Source organism: Quercus suber, unplaced genomic scaffold, assembly GCF_002906115.3.
Source record: "Quercus suber isolate HL8 unplaced genomic scaffold, Cork oak 2.0 scaffold_596, whole genome shotgun sequence".
Classification (NCBI taxonomy): Eukaryota; Viridiplantae; Streptophyta; class Magnoliopsida; order Fagales; family Fagaceae; genus Quercus; species Quercus suber.
In genome coordinates this window covers 253,559-275,321 of record NW_027070040.1, presented here as the reverse complement: position 1 = coordinate 275,321, position 21,763 = coordinate 253,559, and the positions used below count along the sequence as shown (strand labels likewise).

Below are 21,763 nucleotides of genomic sequence, written 5' to 3'. Positions count from 1 at the left end.
TTCTCAGGGGTTTTACTAGAGAGGAAATTGATTTAGCTCTCAAAAATATGGAGCCACTAAAAGCCCTAGGCCCAAATGGTATGCCTCCTATCTTCTTTCAATCCTTTTGGTTTGTGATTGGCGATGAGGTTTACTATGCTATTCTTGATTGCCTTAATAATAGTCATATTCCACTTGACTTTAACCACACTTTTGTTACACTCATCCCAGAAGTTAAATGCCCTGAACTCATTTTAGAATTTAGACCAATTAGTTTGTGTAATGTTATTTACAAATTAATGTCAAAAGTTCTAGCTAACCGTTTAAAAAAGCTGTTGCCTTTATTAGTGTCAGAGAATCAAAGTTCTTTTCAAGAAGGAAAGATGATCACTGATAATATCTTGATGGCTTTCGAAACTCTTCATTACATGGAGCATCATCAATCGGGGAAGCCAGGTATGGCATTAAAACTAGATATAAGCAAGGCGTATGACCAGGTGGAATGGAGCTTTATGGAAGGTTTACTCCAGAAGTTGGGATTTCATGATAGATGGGTAGCCTTGATGATGAAGTGTATTACCACTATTTCTTATTCTCTGTTGATCAATGGGGAACCTACAGGTATAATTCATCCTAGTAGAGGTATTAGACAAGGGGATCCTCTCTCTTCTTATCTTTTTCTCCTCTGCACTGAAGGCCTTCATGGGTTGATAAAACAGGCTGCTAGTTCAGGAAATATTAGAGGGCTATCTATTTGCAGAAATGGGCCACAACTTATTCATCTGTTTTTTGCAGATGATAGTCTCTTATTTTGTAAGGCTACTAGTCAAAAGAGCCAGGCTATCCAACGGATCCTTGTGGCTTATGAGGAAGCTTCCAGGCAACAGCTAAACAGATAAAAAACTACTCTATTTTTTAGTAAAAATGTCCCTCAGGTGATGCAAGAGGATTTTATTACAATGCTGGGCGTGCCGGAGGTCAATAGTATAAGAGGTATTTGGGTCTCCCCTCCTTTATAGGGCGAGGCAAAAAAGCTAGCCTTATTTACATTAAGGGGAGGGTGTGGTCCAAAATAAAAGGGTGGAAGGAAAAATTACTTTTGCAAGCTGGTAGGGAGGTTCTCTTAAAAGCAGTGGTCCAAGCTATACCGACTTACTCAATGAGCTGTTTCAAACTACCTATGACTCTTTGTAATGAGATTGAGGTTATGATACATAAATTTTGGTGGGGTCAACGAGGGGATAGAAGAAAGGTTCATTGGGTTAAGTGGCATAAGTTATGTACGCCAAAAAATAGGGGTGGTATGGGTTTCCATGAGTTGGAGAAGTTCAATGTTGCTTTGTTAGCTAAACAAGTTTGGAGATTGGCTTCTGACCATGATTCACTATTTTCTAGATTTTTCAAAGCCAAATATTATCCAACTGGGTTAATCTTTGATGCTAGGGAGAATGTGAGATCTTATGCATGGAAAAGCATCCTTAAGAGGCGTGATGTTAGATGGCTCTTTAGTCTGGATCTATCAAGACAAATGGCTTCCAGGTTGTGATCATGGTGGCATCACCTCTCCTATAGTGGATATTACCCCGGATGCCACGGTCTCCATTCTTATTGACTATGAGCTATGCCAATGGAGAGGGGATGAGGTGGATAGATTGTTTATACCAGAGGAAGCCTCTATTATCAAAGCCATTCCCCTTAGTTTTTCAAGCAGAAGGGACATTATTATTTGGCCTAGTTGCAGAGATGGGGTTTACTCGGTGTAGTCGGGGTATAAATTGCTTATGGAGTTGGATGAAGTCAACGAGCTAGCAGCTAATGTGACCTCTGTAAATGAGTTGAAGAGTAAGCAGAATGCCATTTGGAAGCTACAGGTTCAAAACAGGATTAAACTCCTCATGTGGCGAGCGGGGTCTGACTCTTTGCCTACTAAGGTGAATCTGACTAAGAGGATGTTACTGACAGAGACTACTTGCACTCAGTGCAATCAGGGGCCTGAGGACACACTTCATGCATTGTGGACGTGTCCACAGTTGTATTTGGTTTGGCAAGTGTTATTCCCCGAATTGATCATAGCTCCTAGTTCGTGTTCAAGCTTCCTGAGTGTAATCCAGCTGGCACACCAAAAAAGCAAGAGATTTGATCTTTTTGCTTGGACGGTCTCTCTAATCTGGTTGTGAAGGAATAAGGTTCGCTTAGGTGAAGATGCCACCCCGCTCTCGAGAATTCCTCCCATGGCTAGCAATGCACTTCAGGAGTTTCTTCAGCTTCGACCCACTCACAAGAATCTTCCTCAGACTTCTAGAAATGTGAAATGGCGTCCTCCACCAGTTGGCCTTGTGAAAGTGAACTTTGACAGGGCGCTTTTGGAGGGGGAAAGGAAGGCTGGTCTGGGTGCGATAATTCGCAACAAATACAAATTCGTTATGGCTGCTCTATCACAGAATATTCCACTGCCTATGTCGGTAGAGATGGTGGAAGTGTTAGCAGCGCGTCGAGCTCTCTGGTTGGCTAAGGAGTTGGGTTTCCAAAGGTTGATTGTTGAAGGAGATTCGAAAGTTATTATCAATGCCATCAATGGTAAGACTATGGCTCGGTCTGAGTTTGGGCATATTTTGCAAGACATTAAATTGCTCATTTCTTCTTTTTGTTCTGTTTCTTTTTGTCATGTTAGAAGACAAGGTAATTGTTTGGCTCATTGTTTAGCTAGAAGGGCTATATCTAGCTCATTAGATGTTTTGATGGAGTATGTTCCTCCAAACACGCTTGATGTTTACAATGCCGATCTTCAAATGCTTGATTAATAAACTCTCTTGAAAGGGGTAAAAAAAATGGTTATATTTTTTTATTGGAAGTGAATTTTGACAAATCCATCATTAAATTATATCTTCTTTTTATATCCTTTATACTTGCAAAATTTCTAGAAAATTAAAGATTAATAGCTACGTCATCAATAAATTATTTAAATTGCAAGTTTTTGTAGTTTAAAATTATGTATAAAATATAAACTTATAGATCATATAGTAAATAATATTCAATCGACCCAAAATTTGACATATGTATTAAGAGTATAAAGAACATGTAATTTAACGGTTAGATTTTCTAAATATGTAATAATATTTATTTTATTGAGTAAGTTTGTAACCCTCAGTTTTGTAGCTAAATTTTGTCTTTTATTAAATAAAAAAAATATTAAAAAGAAATAAAAAGTGAAAAGTTAAAAATGTAAAAATATTTGTGAAGGAAATGGAGTAAGAGCACTAGCATTAGGTGTGTTAAATGCTAAATATTTAGCACTTAACACACCAAACATAAATATCACTTTCATAAATATAGAAGTGTACTATGAGATATTCTATAAATATTTGTGCATTTTTTTTATTTAAAATTTCTCTCTCTTCAGTGAAAATTGTGGACTATGTAAACTTTCTCTCTCTCCTTTTACCATTGGGAACAAAAAGTTAAGAATAAAATAATTATTGAAATGAATAAAGAAATAATATTTTAAAAAAATGGTAAAATAATTGAAGATGTGATGTATTGTAATATGTTAAAATAGATAAAATAATTTTTTAGTGTGTCAAAATAGCATTTTTTAACAACAGCTAATGCTAATGCTCTAATTGCATGGTGCAGTTACATATAGCAATTGCACCGAATCTCAATCCGTCACTAGTCACCAGTGAGTTAGAGGTAAATGCCTTTTTGGGGTGTGTAGGACCCGTTACAGTTCACCTCACATCTTCAATCTCTCCACACCTAAAAAAAAAATTGATGGAATAAAAATGTACATTATGAGTTACAACTCACATTTTTTGTTGCATAAGTAAACTTAATTGTATTTTTTGTTATATATATTATATAGTTGGGTAGCGGATTTGAAGTTTTAAAATATCTAGGACAGAGCATTTAGAGATACCAATTGAGTTATAAGATTATATTTGTACATAATTTAACTTTATTTTCTTAAAAGTGTAAAAAGTATTAATTAAATTTTACATATTTCTCTAAAAAAATATTAAATGCATTTTAACTTGTGCCCAGGGGCAGCTCTACGTTGAAGCCAAGGTGGTCATAGGACCACCTAACCTAGAAAATAATAATAATAATAATCAAGAAAGACACCTTACTCCTTAGTCCTCTTATGGTTTGATGGTCAACAATGGGCATCTAGCTAAGAGTATTCACATCAAATGTGCTAAAAATAGCATAAGGCCCAAAATTTACCCATTGAATCCCAAAAAACATCCATATCAATTTATATACCTTGTGAGGCAAAATAGGATTTAGCTACAACACTTTTGCAAATTTAGAAGTTATTATTGCTCATGCAAAAGAATTCTTTATCATTTCTTTGCATTTGCGGAAAAGAGTTGATGATGATTGTTGTGTATGAAGATAGAGAAATGCCTACAAAAACCAATAAAAATTGATATTTGAATAAAATAGAGTATTAAAATAGATAATTTGATGTGAGTGTTTTGAAAAGTGGTTAGGTGAAAGAAAAAAAAAAGTAAATTCTATGCTAAAATAAATTTTTTTTTTTACACAAACTAATGTGAATACTACAACAACTAGCCAATTACTTTAGAGCATTCACAACAGTGGAGCTAAAAATTTAGTTTTTTAGCTTCACCAAAAGTTAATTTATCTATTTTACCTACACACATGCTGCAGTAGTGGATCTATTTTAGCTTTTAACACAATAAAATAATATAAACATCACAATAAAATAAATATAACCACTATAATAAAATAATATATCCCACCAAAAAACAAAAAAATCGACAGCACCAACCACAACCACCTCTACCATCAGCCACACCCACAACCACCACCACCACCACCTCCAGTCCATAGCAGGAAAAAAAAAAAACCCAAATCTCCAATCTTTTTCCTCAACCTAGACCAAACAAAATCACCAATCACAAACAAAATAAAAAATCACCAATCACAAACAAGCATAACGTTGGCAAGGAAGCACTCCGATTGGCGACGTGGGTCTGAGGCGAATGGCAGCGTGTGAACAACAATCCGGTGAAATTCGACCACGCTGGTGGGTATTTCGACGACAGGTACGAAGGGTTTGGTCGGACCTGGTTCGATTTGGGGTCCGATCCATATGGGAAGCGATTGGAGGAGTCTCCGTGCTACGATTCGATTTGCGATGAAGGTGCGTATGCGTATGAAGGTGGCAAGGTGGAGCCGTACGGGGCTCGGGGCATCGCGCCGAAGTCTTCGACGTGGGTTCCCATGTTCGAAGACTATGGGAGGTCGATCGGTTTCTGTTCCGGAAAGGATTCAACAGTGACTTCAAATTCGAGCAAGATCGTGAGGGCTGTCCCCGAGGCTAAAACTCAACAAGACGTGAAGAGTAGGGTCCAGAAGTTTTGGGTCAAGTTGCTGCCAGAGAGTCTTGGTCAGAACACCATGGATGTTCTTTGCCAGTTATGACGATGAGCTTCAGTGAATGAGAGAGAGGGAATGAGAGAGAGAGAGAGTGAATGAGAGAATGAATAAAAAAAATAAGGGGCTGGAATAAAAAATTATATATTTTTTTAGCTCCAAGCTATAGTGCACATCTATCTATAGATGTGCACTGTAGCAATTCAGTTAAAAAATTTAGCTATTGCTCCACTGCTGCAAGTGCCCTTAGAGGGTGTTTCTAAAGTAGTCCTCAAATTGTTGTTAAGCAAGGAGACCTCTCTTGTGGTCATCTTATAGATGAGGCCAAACTTCTAGCAAGCACCTTTGTTCAGGTTAAATTGAGAAGACAATTCTATTATTCATAAGTCATAACCATGTTAGTTATGCTAGAAATGTGAGTGGTTTATTGGTGTGGATGAATGATGTTCTCCACAACTTAGAGTATCTCTAATAGTGTAGCTAAATCCAAAATTCTCTCTATAATAGAGAATGAAATCATAATTCATTACTCCAATAGTCTCTCTATATCTCAAAAAGTTTTTTGCTCATGAACAGTAACTCATCGAGTTTGATGAATTACTGTAGATTAGGAAAAGAATTTATCACATTAAAAAATTCCAAAACTTACTTTTTTGTGCCAGCATGAATAAAGAAAGAATTAAAAAAAATATCAAAGAAGTAATGAAGAAATAATATTTTAATAAAATAGAGAAAATATAGAAAATTTGTTGGAAAATGTATTTTATGAAGTGGGTAGATAAAAAGTAAAAGTTACTGTTTACTCACCATGTAATACATAAATTTGAAGAAATTCTTGGAGATGCTCTTAGTATTGTAGTTTTAGCTGATTTGATTGAACTATTTTAATAAAAATTGTAGCCTTCGGAAAAAAAAAAAAAAAAAATCGATTCCACTTAATTGTTACTCAATGGGCCTCCGTTTTGCTTGCCAATCCAAGCCCAAGTCCGCCAACCAACTGAAAAGGAAACTGAAAGAAAAAAAAAAAAAGAGCAGCACAGATCATCACTGACCGTTCGCTCACTCTTCTCGGCCTCCTTCAACGACTCTGGTTTACAGAATTCAATTCGTTTGGCACAGCCTTCCTTCGGATTAGGTATTCATACTCTATTTGTTTTTCTTTTATTCTATTTCAATATCAGATTTGTGTTTTTTTTTTTTTTTAAGTTAAACCCAACGTATTTATTATTTTCCCAAAAGATAAGATTTTTGTTTTCTTTCTCCTCTGAGATTTGAAAATTAGGAAAATTTGGATCTTTGGAAATGACCCTTTTGGGTTTCATGATTTTGGGTATCATAATTTTCAGTTCAATTTTGTTTCCCTGGGGTTGATTGATAACTATCTATTCAGGTGGAAAAATTAGACTTGAATGAAAGGTGTTCGATGAAATGCGCCAGAGACATTCATTTTTGCTTCCCCTTCATTTTTATGTACTAAAGCTTCACATGTTGATATGCATGATGCCACAATGAGGGTGTATTTTTTTTTTTTTTTTGGGTGTTGCGTATATAATGCATCATGATGTACTATATTCTTGTTAATTAATTGAAGTTCTGTTACACTTTGCAGGGTGTTAATGGCAACCACAGCTTGTTTTATCATTGTAAGCAGGAACGACATCCCTATATATGAAGCTGAAGTTGGATCAGCTGCTAAAGTATGACATTCTTTATTCATCTTTGTATTTACGTTTTCCTTTTCCTTTTGTAGAAACTTTAAATTATTTTTTCCTTGTGAATGTCTATTTTATTTTTCTTCTTTGGTAAAGAAATGCCTGTATTTTAGAGTAAAAAATTGGGGATGCATAATTGCTTGTGACTTTTAGTGTTTTCTCTTTTATAGTCATGTAAATTCTACTGAAATAATCTGTAACGCATATTTTCCAGGCTAACTACTACCAGATAAAGAAACATTCTATTTGACATATAATTTTGTTTTGATATCTCGCCTGGCTGTAGAATCATAAAAGGGAACAAAGCATTGGTCAATATCATGATCTTCATTTTTTCTTAATTCAATTGTTGGGGAGAGGGGGGATTTGAACCCTGGAATTCTTCATTGGAAACACCAAGAGGTGCCAGTTAAGCTACAAGGCACTTGGTGATCTGCATGAAGAGAGCTTTGCTATTATGTTGATTCATGATTGAGTTTTGTTTCCTTCTTTGCTGCAGTGTGTTATCATCACAATCCTTTTCTTTCTCTTTCGAAAAAAAAAAAAAAAAAAAACAATTGGATTACTGAGATCTTCTTCTTCCTGCCATTACAAGCAGATGAAATTTTATGCGACTGGTTTTAGTTGCCTGTTTAACATAAGTTGTGCCTGATTTCTGAATATTTTTTCTTTCTTTTCTTAATTAAAATGATGTATGACAGAGTGGGAGGACAAGGAGGAAGGAAAAGAAGTGACCCAGCAGTGGGAAGACGACTGGGATGATGATGATGTTAATGATGACTTCTCTCTGCATCTGAGGAGAGAATTGGAGAACAATACAGAGAAGAACTGATCTAAGTTTTTAGACTCACATCGTTGTGATAATTTGAGCTCAAGATGGTCTTTTTCCTATCTTCTTGAACCAGGATTGAATGAAAATTATACAGTTAACAGGTCTGTATGAACTTTTATGAGATAAATGGAAACAAATAGTCCTTAGCAGTGAATTTCTTTAAACAATCATTTGGGGTTCTTAGGATAGGTACATAAGGATGCCAAATCTATCGAGAAAGTATCTCGTGAGTCTGGTTTACGCAATGTCTCTCTCACATTTGGAGGATCTCAGACACTTATGTGACTCGCATGTTACGAGGAGGCAATTTGTAAACCTGTCTCATCTTATATCCATCATCTCATTGGATTGATGTGAGCGGTAACTCGCATGAATTACATCGTCCCGTTAGCATTAGGACACTGGTAGTATTAATGATCAGCGGGGCCATTATCAACTACAATTCGTATTCAGTAGTAATTCATAAATGCCTTGATCTCATTTTAGCATTGTAAGAGCAACCACATCAGTTAGTATATTTTACACATCCATTTTTATACTAAAAATATATTTTTTCTATTTTACTCATTCATTTTTACAAAATACTCACATCAGTTTATCTATTCTATCATCTCTTTTATTTAAATAATCAATTTTCTCAATTTTTTTTATTATTTCTCCCGACTACCCCTTTACATACGTGCACTCTCTCTCTCTCTCTCTCTCTCACTCTCTATCTCTCTACTTATTTTTTTGAATTGTTTCTCTCTCTCTTTGTACCCATCTCTATATCCATCTCTGAACACAGATCAACTCTCCCTAGCTCGGTCAAGCACCGATCAAGCCAAGCTTTATTCCTAGCAAAACTCTTGAACACAGATCAAACCGGTCAAGCATCGATCAAACTCTCGAACATAGATCAACTCTCCAATCAAACTCTCGAACACAAATTAACTCTCCGATTAAACTCGGTCAAGCACTGATCAAGCTCGGTTAGATCTCCCTAGCTCTGATCAGGCAAGACCCACGAGCTCTGATCGTTCCGATTAAGCACCGATTTGTCTTATTTTGGTTTATCCGTGTGGGTTTGTTTGTGTGTGGGTGTGTTTGTATATCTCTATGTTGATTTGTCTGTGTGGATGTGTTTGTGTGTGGGTGTGTTTGTAAGCATCTGAGGAAAAAGAAGATGAGGAGAGAAGAAGTTACTGAGTTCGTTGTGCATGGAGAAAAGAGAGAAAAATAGGTGCGAACATGAAATTAATAAAATAATATATAAACAAGTTGCAGTAACTATGTAAATATACATAGTTACTGTAGCAAGTGAATAAATATACACATTTTTAGAAGCACTGATGTGGAGCATTTTTGAGGCAAAATGTGTAAAAATTGTATTTTTCTATTATACACGATTTTGCATCCACTGATGTGAATGCTCTAAGGCTTGAGGCCTATCAGTTGGGTTGAGAGGACAAGGGCATTCACATTGGTGGTGTTAAATAGCTATATTGCTATTTTTAGCACCACCAAATACCAAAATGTGCTCTACAGTGGAGTCAAATATAAATTTTTTGGCTCCATAGCTACAGTGCACAGCTACTTTTGGTTGTGCATTGTAGCTGAAAGGTAAATTTTATTTATTTGTGCGCTTACATTGTTTTTGATTATTTTACTTATTTTTATTCTTTCTTTTATTCTTATTTCTCTTCTTCTACATTCACATTACTATTGTTTGTGCGTTCACACTTATTTTTTCATTTTTTTTTTCATTTTTTATATAGCGTTCACACTGCTATTGTTCTTTTATTCTTATATTTTTTCTTTTCCTATACATTGTTTTTTTATTTGTGTGTTTACACTGCTATTGTAATAGATATATTATTTTATCGTGATGTTTATATTATTTTATTATGTTAAAAACTAAAATAAATTCACTGATGTTGGATGTTTTGGAAAGTAAGTAGTTAAAATAAATAAAATAACTTTTTGTAATGGCAAATAGCTAAAAAAATAGCTTCACCAATGTGGATGCTAAGGCCTGTGTGCTTGAAGGGCTTGAACTCATAAATGCCACGCTCTCTAATTTTATTTTCTGTGGTTTTCCTTTTCCTCGTCATTTTTCATGCATTGACATTGTTATTTCAGGGACATGGCTCTTCTTTATTAATAAGTTTCCATGTAAATCTGTCTGAAATGATATCTGCAACAGTAACCAAGTGTTCTCGCTGATTTCAAAACAATTTCGCTTATTTATACCTCAGACAATGCCCAAAAACACAGACACACACAGTAAACAATAGAAACAGTTAAAGCAAAGCAAAAACCGTGGTTTGGGCCTTTGGGGAAGGCAAGTTTCTAAAGGCTTTCAAATTACTTTTGATGCTCTTTACAGCGGTCTAGGTTTCAAGTTTAGAATTGTTTGACGTCCCATTGTTTTATTCTATACTTCACTCCCATTCCCTAGGCTGGTAAATTGCTCATAATAAGCTCCGGGTGTACTAGCAAATTGTACTAGCAAATTGAAGCAACTTGCTTTTACTATGCATATATATTTGGATGTAACAGAGTGGAGTGAAAAGTTTTGGTACCCCTTATCAATGGTATCCCATCATGACCATGAAGCTTAGACCACTTTGTGAGGGAGGACTCGGAAATCCATTAACTATATAGACCCAAAAATTTTTTTTTTTTTTTTTTTCGATTCCACTTAATTGTTACTCAATGGGCCTCCGTTTTGCTTGCCAATCCAAGCCCAAGTCCGCCAACCAACTGAAAAGGAAACTGAAAGAAAAAAAAAAAAAGAGCAGCACAGATCATCACTGACCGTTCGCTCACTCTTCTCGGCCTCCTTCAACGACTCTGGTTTACAGAATTCAATTCGTTTGGCACAGCCTTCCTTCGGATTAGGTATTCATACTCTATTTGTTTTTCTTTTATTCTATTTCAATATCAGATTTGTGTTTTTTTTTTTTTTTAAGTTAAACCCAACGTATTTATTATTTTCCCAAAAGATAAGATTTTTGTTTTCTTTCTCCTCTGAGATTTGAAAATTAGGAAAATTTGGATCTTTGGAAATGACCCTTTTGGGTTTCATGATTTTGGGTATCATAATTTTCAGTTCAATTTTGTTTCCCTGGGGTTGATTGATAACTATCTATTCAGGTGGAAAAATTAGACTTGAATGAAAGGTGTTCGATGAAATGCGCCAGAGACATTCATTTTTGCTTCCCCTTCATTTTTATGTACTAAAGCTTCACATGTTGATATGCATGATGCCACAATGAGGGTGTATTTTTTTTTTTTTTTTTGGGTGTTGCGTATATAATGCATCATGATGTACTATATTCTTGTTAATTAATTGAAGTTCTGTTACACTTTGCAGGGTGTTAATGGCAACCACAGCTTGTTTTATCATTGTAAGCAGGAACGACATCCCTATATATGAAGCTGAAGTTGGATCAGCTGCTAAAGTATGACATTCTTTATTCATCTTTGTATTTACGTTTTCCTTTTCCTTTTGTAGAAACTTTAAATTATTTTTTCCTTGTGAATGTCTATTTTATTTTTCTTCTTTGGTAAAGAAATGCCTGTATTTTAGAGTAAAAAATTGGGGATGCATAATTGCTTGTGACTTTTAGTGTTTTCTCTTTTATAGTCATGTAAATTCTACTGAAATAATCTGTAACGCATATTTTCCAGGCTAACTACTACCAGATAAAGAAACATTCTATTTGACATATAATTTTGTTTTGATATCTCGCCTGGCTGTAGAATCATAAAAGGGAACAAAGCATTGGTCAATATCATGATCTTCATTTTTTCTTAATTCAATTGTTGGGGAGAGGGGGGATTTGAACCCTGGAATTCTTCATTGGAAACACCAAGAGGTGCCAGTTAAGCTACAAGGCACTTGGTGATCTGCATGAAGAGAGCTTTGCTATTATGTTGATTCATGATTGAGTTTTGTTTCCTTCTTTGCTGCAGTGTGTTATCATCACAATCCTTTTCTTTCTCTTTCGATTTTTTTTTTTTTTTTTTTAAATTCACCATATGCGTTTACATTAGGGTCTTTTTAAAAGTTATTTGTTGTTGGTGTTGTATATCTTGCTAACAGAGGGAAGATGCTGCTCAGTTGCATCAGTTCATATTACATGCCGCTTTGGATATTGTTCAGGACATTGCATGGACTACTAGTGCCATGTGAGTTTTGTCCCTCATGATATAAATATGTCAATGTTTTCCAGAGTAACACCTATGCTTTTGTCTATTATTCTTAGAGAAGTGCTATGTCTACAATATTTTCACAACAAATACTATATGGCAGGTTGTTAGTGGTGGGTAAAAAAGTAATTTCAATTGTGGATTCAAATTAAAACTAGTAACAACTTGCTACCTAAGATTTCTTGTGAAAATGTTGTGAACGTAGCAGTTCTTATTATTCTTATGTTGCACTTATTTTTGTCGTCAATGCACCTCCTGATATTCTCCTTTCTTACATTCTTAATACAGGTTCTTGAAAGCAATAGACAGATTTAATGATTTGGTGGTGTCAGTATATGTTACAGCTGGTCATATCCTTTCTACTTGTGGATGATTTATGGATGGCATAAAATTTGTGTTACTTTCTATTTTTGTCATTAGAGAAAGTTAAATTTAAAATTTTCTTAATGTTAGACATGCTGGGGAGACTCTTGCATGTGTGTGTTGGGAGGTTTTTTATTTAATTTTATATTTTTATTATTTAATTTTAAAGTTATGTTTTTATAATTTTGATAGTTGTTATTTATTTTGAAAACTTCAAATAAATATAAAGTAAACTATGCGTAAATAAATAAAATATACCTAATGATATATATTAATTAATTTATTGTCATATCCCCATTGTGTCATGTCCTAAATTTTCAAGAATTACTGTGTCGTTGTGTTGTCGTGGTGTGTCCATGTCTGTGTCTATGACCATGCTTCTTAGGTTATGCATTGGTAAGATGGTCACCATTGTTTGGATCCTGTAAACTTTTATATCTAAAATTAGTATAAAACATAACTCCCATCATATGAAATCTCCAAGTTGAGAAGGCCATCTCTGATGGATTTTCTCTTGTCATTGGGATAATCTCTCAGTGTTCTGTTGTATGACTTGTGTTGAAAATGGAACTTATTTGCCTCTTACAATAAGTCAAAAAACTTTTCACTAGTTAAAGTTAGTTATTTAAAATCTAAACAATGACATGACCATAGTTGTATGGTTGTACGACATGCATGAGAAACACATAGGATGGGATAATAATGATGCCCAGATGTCTTCTTTATCTTCTTAATACCCAGTTTGTGGCTGTAGTCACTGTTGTATTGTTTTGGCATGCTACAAAACTACGACAGTGAAAGGTCTTTTTGTTATTTTTGTAGTTTTCTGCAGGTATATCAGTTATAATTTAATATTTTCTTTGACCACAAGCTTACATACACGATTGATGCTGCTTCATGACTCTCGTAATGATGATGGAATTAAGAGCTTTTTCCAAGAGGTTCACGAGCTTTATATAAAGGTAAATAATAGATTTCAACTTTTCTATCAAGTTCCTTTTTTACTCTCATACTAATTATTTTACTACGCATGTTCTTTTTGGTAGACTATCTCTCTTTAACAATGATGATCATGATGTAGAGTAGTTATTCTTGTTCTTTTACATGTTATGATTTTATGCTGTTAAGAGTATAACTCTTTATCCAGAAGCTGTAGGATGTTAGAAATGAACTGCCAAATGGTATATAGTTACTTCCTGGTTTACATTCTGTAAATACAGAATTTAGAATCAATAGTGAAATTTTGATCAGTACCCAGTTATTACACTTTCATGAAAGGGCCACCTCTAGAAGGAAAACATACACTTATTCTGGTATTTGCTAAAAAGGAGCCAATGTTAATCCAAAGATCTGAGTCATTGGTTTTATGAAACCTAAAATTGCTCATAACTGACAAAGAGCAGCTCAAAAAAATAAAAAACTGTGAACTCAATGAAGTGAGTTAACAATTGCAGCATAGTGCAAAAAGTTACAATTTGATTTGTGGCTCTCATGCAAATATCTTAATGTGCATCCTTATCTTTCTTCCTTTTTAACTTGTGCACAGAGTAACCTTACATTTTGTTTCATCTATCTATTTTTATTGATAATTTTCAATTCAGCTCCTTGTTCTGAAGAGGCTCATAGGTGGTACCTTGGCTGAATGGCATTAGAACCACTAGATAACATACCAAAAATAATTACGATTATGTTAAATGCTATCATTTTCTTATTTTTTTTAAAATGCTATCATTTTGATGGTCAGTTCCCTTCTTTGAAATGGGTATACAGCAGGCACTAAATAATGTTATGCATAACCAATCAATGGCAATGAGAGTTTTCTAGGTTTGTCTGCTGCCAGCCTGCCACTTCTTGTGGTGGCAGCTTGCTTTGTAATTTTTTATTGCTCTTTTCTAATATATTTAACACTTATCCAAAAAAAAAAAAAAAAAGCAGTTTTCTAGGTTTGTTGACCTTTTAATTTGTCATATTGCACGCTATCATAGATTTTAACATTTGATTTGTTGAAAAGATTCTACCTATCAAAAAATAAAATAAAATGATGAATGACAGTCTAGGCTTTAGTTGATGCAGGACAATCCATGCCACTCAGCCAAAGAATGATGATGGTGAGTTGGCTGAAATGGGCACTAGGCTTCACCACCTATAAGTGTAATTGGGACTCACTACTTGGAGCCTTTTTATAGAGCTTCTAGGAATACAAAGATTACATCCCACAAAATTCTCAACTAAAAATAATCTAAAATCTTATCCCTATATAAAAAAATATGAAATTTGATCCCTATTAGTGTTCAATATAAACAAAAAAGAAAATGAAAATCTAAAATATTTCTCCCATAAGATATGGTGTTCGCACCAACTCCTCTGGGGTGGGAGAGACTCAACCTTATTGAGCAAAGCTCTCAATGGTCTTGTAGCAAATCAATCAACATCAAGTGAACCTACACCATTTTGCAAATGCAATTCCATTGTTTTGAAGCATAGGTCTTGTGTTGAAAATAAGGTAACTAGTGCTTTGAGTCGTCTAGTAATCCTACTTTTGGTGATGAGCACAAAAGAAACACAGTTTGAAAAGACTTTGAGAAGAGTATGAATCATGCTTGAACTTTGGGGACGTGTACACTAATCTGAGTACTGAGCAACATCCAATTGTGGATGATTACCTCCAAGATGGTTATTTATTAAGGCTAACAAGCTATATATCCTGCCCACATTGGTGAGAGATTACTTGGTGTGGGAAGTGCACACGAGTGGGCTTTCAGGGCATTTCGGGTGTGATAAGACCATTAAGGAGGTTGAAAGACAGTTCGATTGGCCAAGCCTTAAAAGGGACGTCTCCAAGATAATTGACCAATGTCACCATTGTCAACTAGTCAAGCATTGTAATCAAAACACTGGCCTTTACAGTTTACACCCCTTTACCTGTACCAGATCACGCTTGGGACGATATATGCATCGATTTTGTACTATGTCTCCCCGCACCCTTAGAAAGCATGATTCCATTTGGTTGTACATAGGTTCTCTAAAATGGCTTATTTCATCCCATGTTCCAAAACAACTGTTGCTTCCAAGGTTGCCAAACTTTTCTTTGACAAGTTTGTCAAGTTATACAGCCTAACTAAAACCATTGTGTCTGACAGGGATATTCGGTTCATGAGCTATTTTTGGAAAACCCTTTGGCACTTGCTAGGCACAAAGTTAAACTTTTCTGCTGCATACCATCTCCAGACTAGTGGTCAAGTACAGGTCTTCATTATTTGCTTAAAAATCTGCTTAGATGCCTCATAGGTGAGCATGCTAGGAATTGGGATTCCATTCTTCCAATAGCTTGCACATAAAAATTCAGTCAATAGGTCAATAGGCATGAGTCCTTTCGAGGTTTTGCATGGTTACAAACCTAGGAGACCTTTAGACCGTCTCCCAATGTCATCCTATGCTAGGTTTTCCAAGTCTACAATAGAGTTTGCCAGTCGCATGCACAAATTGCATTAATAGATCAACAAACGAATTTATGCTAGTAATATTCAACATAAAATTTAGGTTGATTCACGTCGATGTCATTTAGAATTTGTCATGGGGATTTTGTCATGATTCAAATTTGGCCTTAACCATTTGCCTCAGGAACTGTTAAGAAAGAGCTGGCCCATTCAAGGTTCTAAGTGAACCGGTCTGAATGCATGTCATAGATATTCTATTCCAACTATGGTATTAGCTCAACTTTTAATATAGAGAATTTGGTTGCTTATAAATGTCCAACGGTTATCCCATGTGATCCTTTTTGAGGACCCTCTCCAGTCTCCATGTCCCACTGGCGAACCTTATCCCTATGCTCACACCACCAATTTTGCCACAAGCACATAAAGAAGCTATTGATTCCATTTTGGATGAGCATATTGTTTTCACTAGGGATAGAGCTATTCAGATTTTCATTATTTATTTATTTTGAATTCAGATAGAGATCAGATATCATATTTTTCAGGTAGAGATAATATTTCGGATTATTTTTTGTTGAGGATTTTGTTGGATGTAATTTTTTGTATTCTTGGAAGCTCTATAAAGTCTCCAGGTGATAATTTTAATTAGACTATTATTGAATAACAACTTTGTTTATGAGAAGCTTCCCTATCTGCTTGGTGGTGATTCCAAACACCTTTAGGTGGTGAATCCTAGAGTATCCATCATCTTTCTCTTACAATATTTATGCGATGAAGAGAGCACAAGGACAATTTATTTAATGTTAGAAGCCAATAGTTTATTACTATTAGTCCATTGGATTTTATTTTAAGTCTTATTAATTAATTATGTTATTAGTACTTGTTAAAAAAAAAAAAAAGTTAATTATGTTAGTATTTTTTTTGGTTAAATTAGTCCTAGTAGTTTGTATGAGCTTGCTATTGTTTTTCAATGAGGATAGCTTGCTTTGATCTATGAAATTTTTGTTGGAATTTTCTGATTGCTTGCTGGTGATTCTAGGTGAACCTCTAGGTGGTGAAACTTAGGGTTTAGACTAATCTAGATGGTGAAGCCTTGGGTTTGTTCTACCTTCTTCCTAAATTCCTACAATATTACTTTTGTGCTGCACCATAATGGCTAGGAAAAAAAAAAAAAATCTGGGCACTTTCTGCTAGAAAAGAACATTTGTGATTACATTTTATTTCAGCGACTTTATTCTGACATTGCTGTGCTATGGAAGAAGTTAACTGGGTGATATGGTGTCTGGGAATATGCAGGTTCTTCTTAATCCCCTGTACTTGCCTGGTTCTCGCATTGCATCATCACACTTTGATACAAAAGTCCGTGCCCTTGCACGAAAATATCTGTAGGGGTCACTAATTCTGTTGGGGACAAGCTCAAGTGGTTCTGGGAGTGAGTTGCAAGTCTGAATAGCCTGAGTTCAATCTCCCCTCTTTCTGATCCTTTGATCTTTTTTATAAGCTCAAGGGCTCTTTATGATTTTAATTCATGATGGTAAGGAGTTGTTATTTGTTCGTTATACATCAGATTTTCCCCCCTATCTGTGCATTAATCACTAGGATTGAATAACTTTTGGCTGGTGTATATTAGTTGTTGTCATGGAATGCCGCACTGCAAATCTCTACTTTTGCCAGTTTGGAGACAACGTCTCCATCTCTTGTATCTACTGATTTGATTTGACGATTAATAATTATTAAGATATGTTATAACAATGAGTTGCAGCCATTCTGAAGTGGAATATAACTTTTTGCAAAGACCCTTTTGTCAGTTGTAATTGCAAACTGTAGGAACNGCCCAAGCTACCTCTACGTACACTATGAGTTGTTTTAAACTCCCGGTGACCCTATGCAAAGAATTGAACTCTATGATTAGTAGATTTTGGTGGGGGCAAAAGGATAAGGAGCGAAAAATGGCTTGGATCTCTTGGGAGAAACTTTGCTTGCCAAAGATGGACGGAGGTATGGGTTTTAGAGACTTGCAAACTTTTAATCTTGCGCTCCTAGCAAAGCAAGGTTGGAGGATTCAACAAAATACAAATTCCCTTGTCCATAGAGTATTCAAGGCAAAGTACTTTGCGGGAAGTTCCTTTAGGGAGGCGCAATTGGGTCATAGACCTTCCTATGTGTGGAGGAGCATCATGGCAGCCAAGGATTTAATCGTGAAAGGGTCTAGATGGGTTATTGGAAATGGCGAAAGGGTCCGTATTTGGGAGGATAGATGGATCCCAATTCCTGATTCCTTCAGTGTGGTGAGTCCTAGGGGTCTTTCCACAAATGGTGAGCTGGTTTCTGGCCTAATCAACAGGGAGGTTGGGGGTTGGGATGTAAGTCTTGTAAGGAGCACCTTCCTCCCCCATGAAGCTGAAATTGTGCTGGGTATTCCAATTAGTCCTAGGCTTCCCGAGGACTCCCTGGTTTGGGCTTGGTCTCCAAATGGCCGATTCTCAGTCAAAAGTGCCTATAGAGCTGCCCAGAAGTTGCTGCCAAAATCACATCAGCATGGTGAGAGGGGGGAGTGCTCGGATGGGTCGAAGTCAAATGCCTTGTGGAAGCTTATCTGGAAGTTGGACTGCCCAAACAAGATAAAACATTTTATGTGGAGGGCGTGTAGAAATATTCTGCCATCTAAGTGCAGCTTACAGTCTAGGGGTATGGATGTGGCCACCAAATGTGATGTATGTGGTAGGGGGGAAACTACTAGCCATATCCTGTGGGGCTGTAAAACAGCCATGGAGGTTTGGAGTGCTACAAGACTTAAGCTTCCCTTCCTGCCTGATGTACAAATGGAATTTGCAGACATTGTTTGGGAAATTAGGGAGAGGTGCACGATGGTAGATTGGGATCTGTTTGCAGTTACGGCTTGGTGCTTGTGGAATAATCGAAATGCACTGAGGCACGAAGGAAGGGGCAAAACGGCAGCTGAATTGGTTCGGTTGGCTGCTGAATATGTAAAAGAAGTCAGGCATCCTCATCAAGTCTATGCCCGTCCCCCCCCTCCTCCAGGTAGGCCCCCGTGGTCTCCCCCAAGGCGGGGATGGTATAAAATTAACACAGACGGGGCTGTGTTTCAGAGCATTGGCTGCAGCGGCGTGGGCGTGGTGATTAGAAATGATAATGGTCAGCTGATGGGTTCGATGAGCAAGAAAATGCCGCTGCCACTGGGTGCTTTGGAGTCTGAAGCTAAAGCAGTGGAGGAGGGGATTCAATTGGCCTGGGATCTCGGACTCAATGAAGTTACAGTTGAGAGTGATTCGCTGACTCTGGTTAATATATTAAGGGGGCGGGGTTCTTCTCCTAGCTCTATTAGGAAGGTGGTTGAAGGCATAGAAATGATGCTGAGGCAGTTCAGATCGTGGGGGGTCTCTCACATCAGCAGGGGCAGCAACAAGGCTGCTCACTTATTGGCACAATATGCCAAAGGGGTAGATGATTGTTTGGTTTGGGTTGAGGATACTCCCTCAGTTATTGTAAATCAAATCCTGAATGATGTATCCAATATGAACTCTGTTGCTTGATTAATGAAAAGCTCTTCAGAGCTGTTTATCAAAAAAAAAAAAAAAACACATTTGCGTCATAACCAAAAAAACTAGGGCTTGTCTGTTATTGCATCGTATCACCAAAATTAGAAAACTTGAGAATGATAGTGTTCCCATCAAACAGAAAAAAAGAAAAAAGAATGATAGTGTCATCAATAACCTTGTAGCTCAAGTGACATATTTTGGTATTTGTAACAGAAACATTCGAAGTTAAAAAAGAAGACAGTACCATATAAGATTACCAATCAAAGATTTACATTGGTAAATATTGCTTTGTGGGAGTGTAGGATTGGAAATCGCTATGTGTAGTGATAACCATTGTCCACTGCTCACCCATAATTATACGACAGCAGCACACATGCCATGTTTGTTGCTTCTCTTATCAACATGCCAAGTATTTCTCATGCACACGGCCTACACAACTATAAACACGCATGCACAAAGCACAATAATTGTAACAAACAAACACACACACACACACACACAGACGCAGCTATGAACATCGATTCGGATTTTAAGTTATGGGCCACTTTGTTCCTCTGCATTTTGGTGCCGTTTCTGTGCAATGCTGGTTTGGTCTCAGCTGAGGAGAGCATGTGCGTGTGCTTACGTTGGATCACTCCAATTTCACTGACATTGTCTCCAAACACAACTTCATTGTTGTCAAGTTCTATGCTCCATGGTATGCTCGTCAATGTACTCACTCTTTTTCTGTCTTTCTTCATAATGGTTTTGTTTGGTTAATTGGAAATGTAGGACAGTAGCTTTGAGTTTGCTTTTATATTGAATCTTTTAGTCAGCATGCATTAATATTTTTTTTTTTTTCAAAAATTATCGGTATGCATGTGATTATGATCATTTCAGTTGTTGAATTATATGGGTTTTTCTGAATTTTGTTGTTTCATTTTGTAATTTTTTTTTTTTTCAATGACCATGTAATCTAAAGTCTTCTTGAAATAAGAAATAAAAATTTTTTTTAAAAAATCTCAAAATAACTTTGACAATGTAAACTCCCAAAATGATAGTTGATCTTAAAATACGTAAAGAAAATCTATCCAAATGTATCTGTGTACTTGAAATCTGAACGAGAAACTTGAAGGAAATAAGGAGCATGTCCTAAACGATCATGTTAAACTTAAGACTATAAAAACGAAAATTGATATGAAAAATATTGAAATAATATATAATGAACTACACAACCAAATAAGTAGGACTAGGGTGGGTTCCAGTTAGCTCAACTGGTGAAGTTTCTTATATGAAAGCTCATATTTGTGCTAAAACACAAAGCTTGTTCAGACCCCCAATTAAAAATTATAGTTAGATTGCTTTTACTCTAACTTAAACAAAGTGCGGAATAAGAGTAAATAAGCGCAATGAACCGATAACACTACCTTAAGCCATATTCATCCATCATCAACAATAAAATGAAAGCTTAAAGAGTAGGGAAGAGAGATGCAAACACAAGATAACACCAAGACGTGTTATTGAAGAGGAAACCGAAGTCTAGGGCTGTAAATGAACCAAGCCAATCATGAACAACTTGGGCTCGACTCGATAAAAAACTTGTTCATATTTGTTTGTTTATGAATAAGTCAAGTTTGAGCCTTAGTTTTAGGGTTGTTTAATAAACAAGCCGAGCCAAGCCCAAGCAAAAAAATTCGTTCACAAACAAGCTCATGAGCTGTAAAGTTGTTATTTACAACTATCTGTTTTTGTTGGCTTATATTTTGTGTCAAATTTAATTGTGATTTTATTCAATCTTTTGTACCCTGTATTTGTTGTGGGATTTCATTATAAGGGTTGTGTGTTAAAGAGAGAGAGAGTGTGTGAAGACTGAAGAGTTTTCGCGGGTAGTTCGCAACTTAGCATTCTGTGAAGTAACTCATGTGCCTTGCATATGCTGAAATGCGAAGAGTTAGGCTAGATGAAGATAGCTGTGTCTCGCGAGTATCTCTCGGGTAAAGCCTTCCCGCAAGACACCCGCGAGACATTCTATTTTGCCAACCTATCTAGTTTGATACACACTTTCTGTGTCTACACTATTTATTCCCGCTTTACCCACAAATGTTAAGGAGTGCTTCTGAAAGAAAACTCTAGCCAAACACCTTGAGAGTTAGAGATTGTTATACCAACAATCCTCTATATATTTGCTTGTGGAATTTCCTCAACTCCTACCTCTCCATTTCCATACCATTGAGAGATTGATAGCTCAAACACTTACCACACCCTTTCAGAGTGTCAAGTGAAGTTTTGGTGTTGCTGGAAAGT

General features: G+C 36.1%; 1 protein-coding gene across 2 annotated transcripts; it reads left to right on the top strand.

Annotated features, from left to right (window-relative positions):
• The first annotated feature begins 10,675 nt into the window (after positions 1 to 10,675).
• On the top strand, positions 10,676 to 17,714 carry LOC112019022 (uncharacterized). 2 transcript variants are annotated; one of them, XM_065764965.1, is made up of 6 exons: positions 10,676 to 10,809; positions 11,285 to 11,372; positions 12,017 to 12,102; positions 12,412 to 12,476; positions 13,366 to 13,448; positions 17,217 to 17,714. In XM_065764965.1, the coding sequence occupies exons 2-6, from the start codon at positions 11,292 to 11,294 to the stop codon at positions 17,307 to 17,309; spliced, it is 408 nt and encodes a 135-aa protein (XP_065621037.1). In that variant the 5' UTR covers positions 10,676 to 10,809; positions 11,285 to 11,291; the 3' UTR covers positions 17,310 to 17,714. The 2 variants fall into 2 exon arrangements, with proteins under 2 accessions (XP_065621037.1, XP_065621036.1); XM_065764964.1 differs by lacking the exon at positions 10,676 to 10,809 and adding an exon at positions 11,062 to 11,144.
• Positions 17,715 to 21,763: the final 4,049 nt, after the last annotated feature.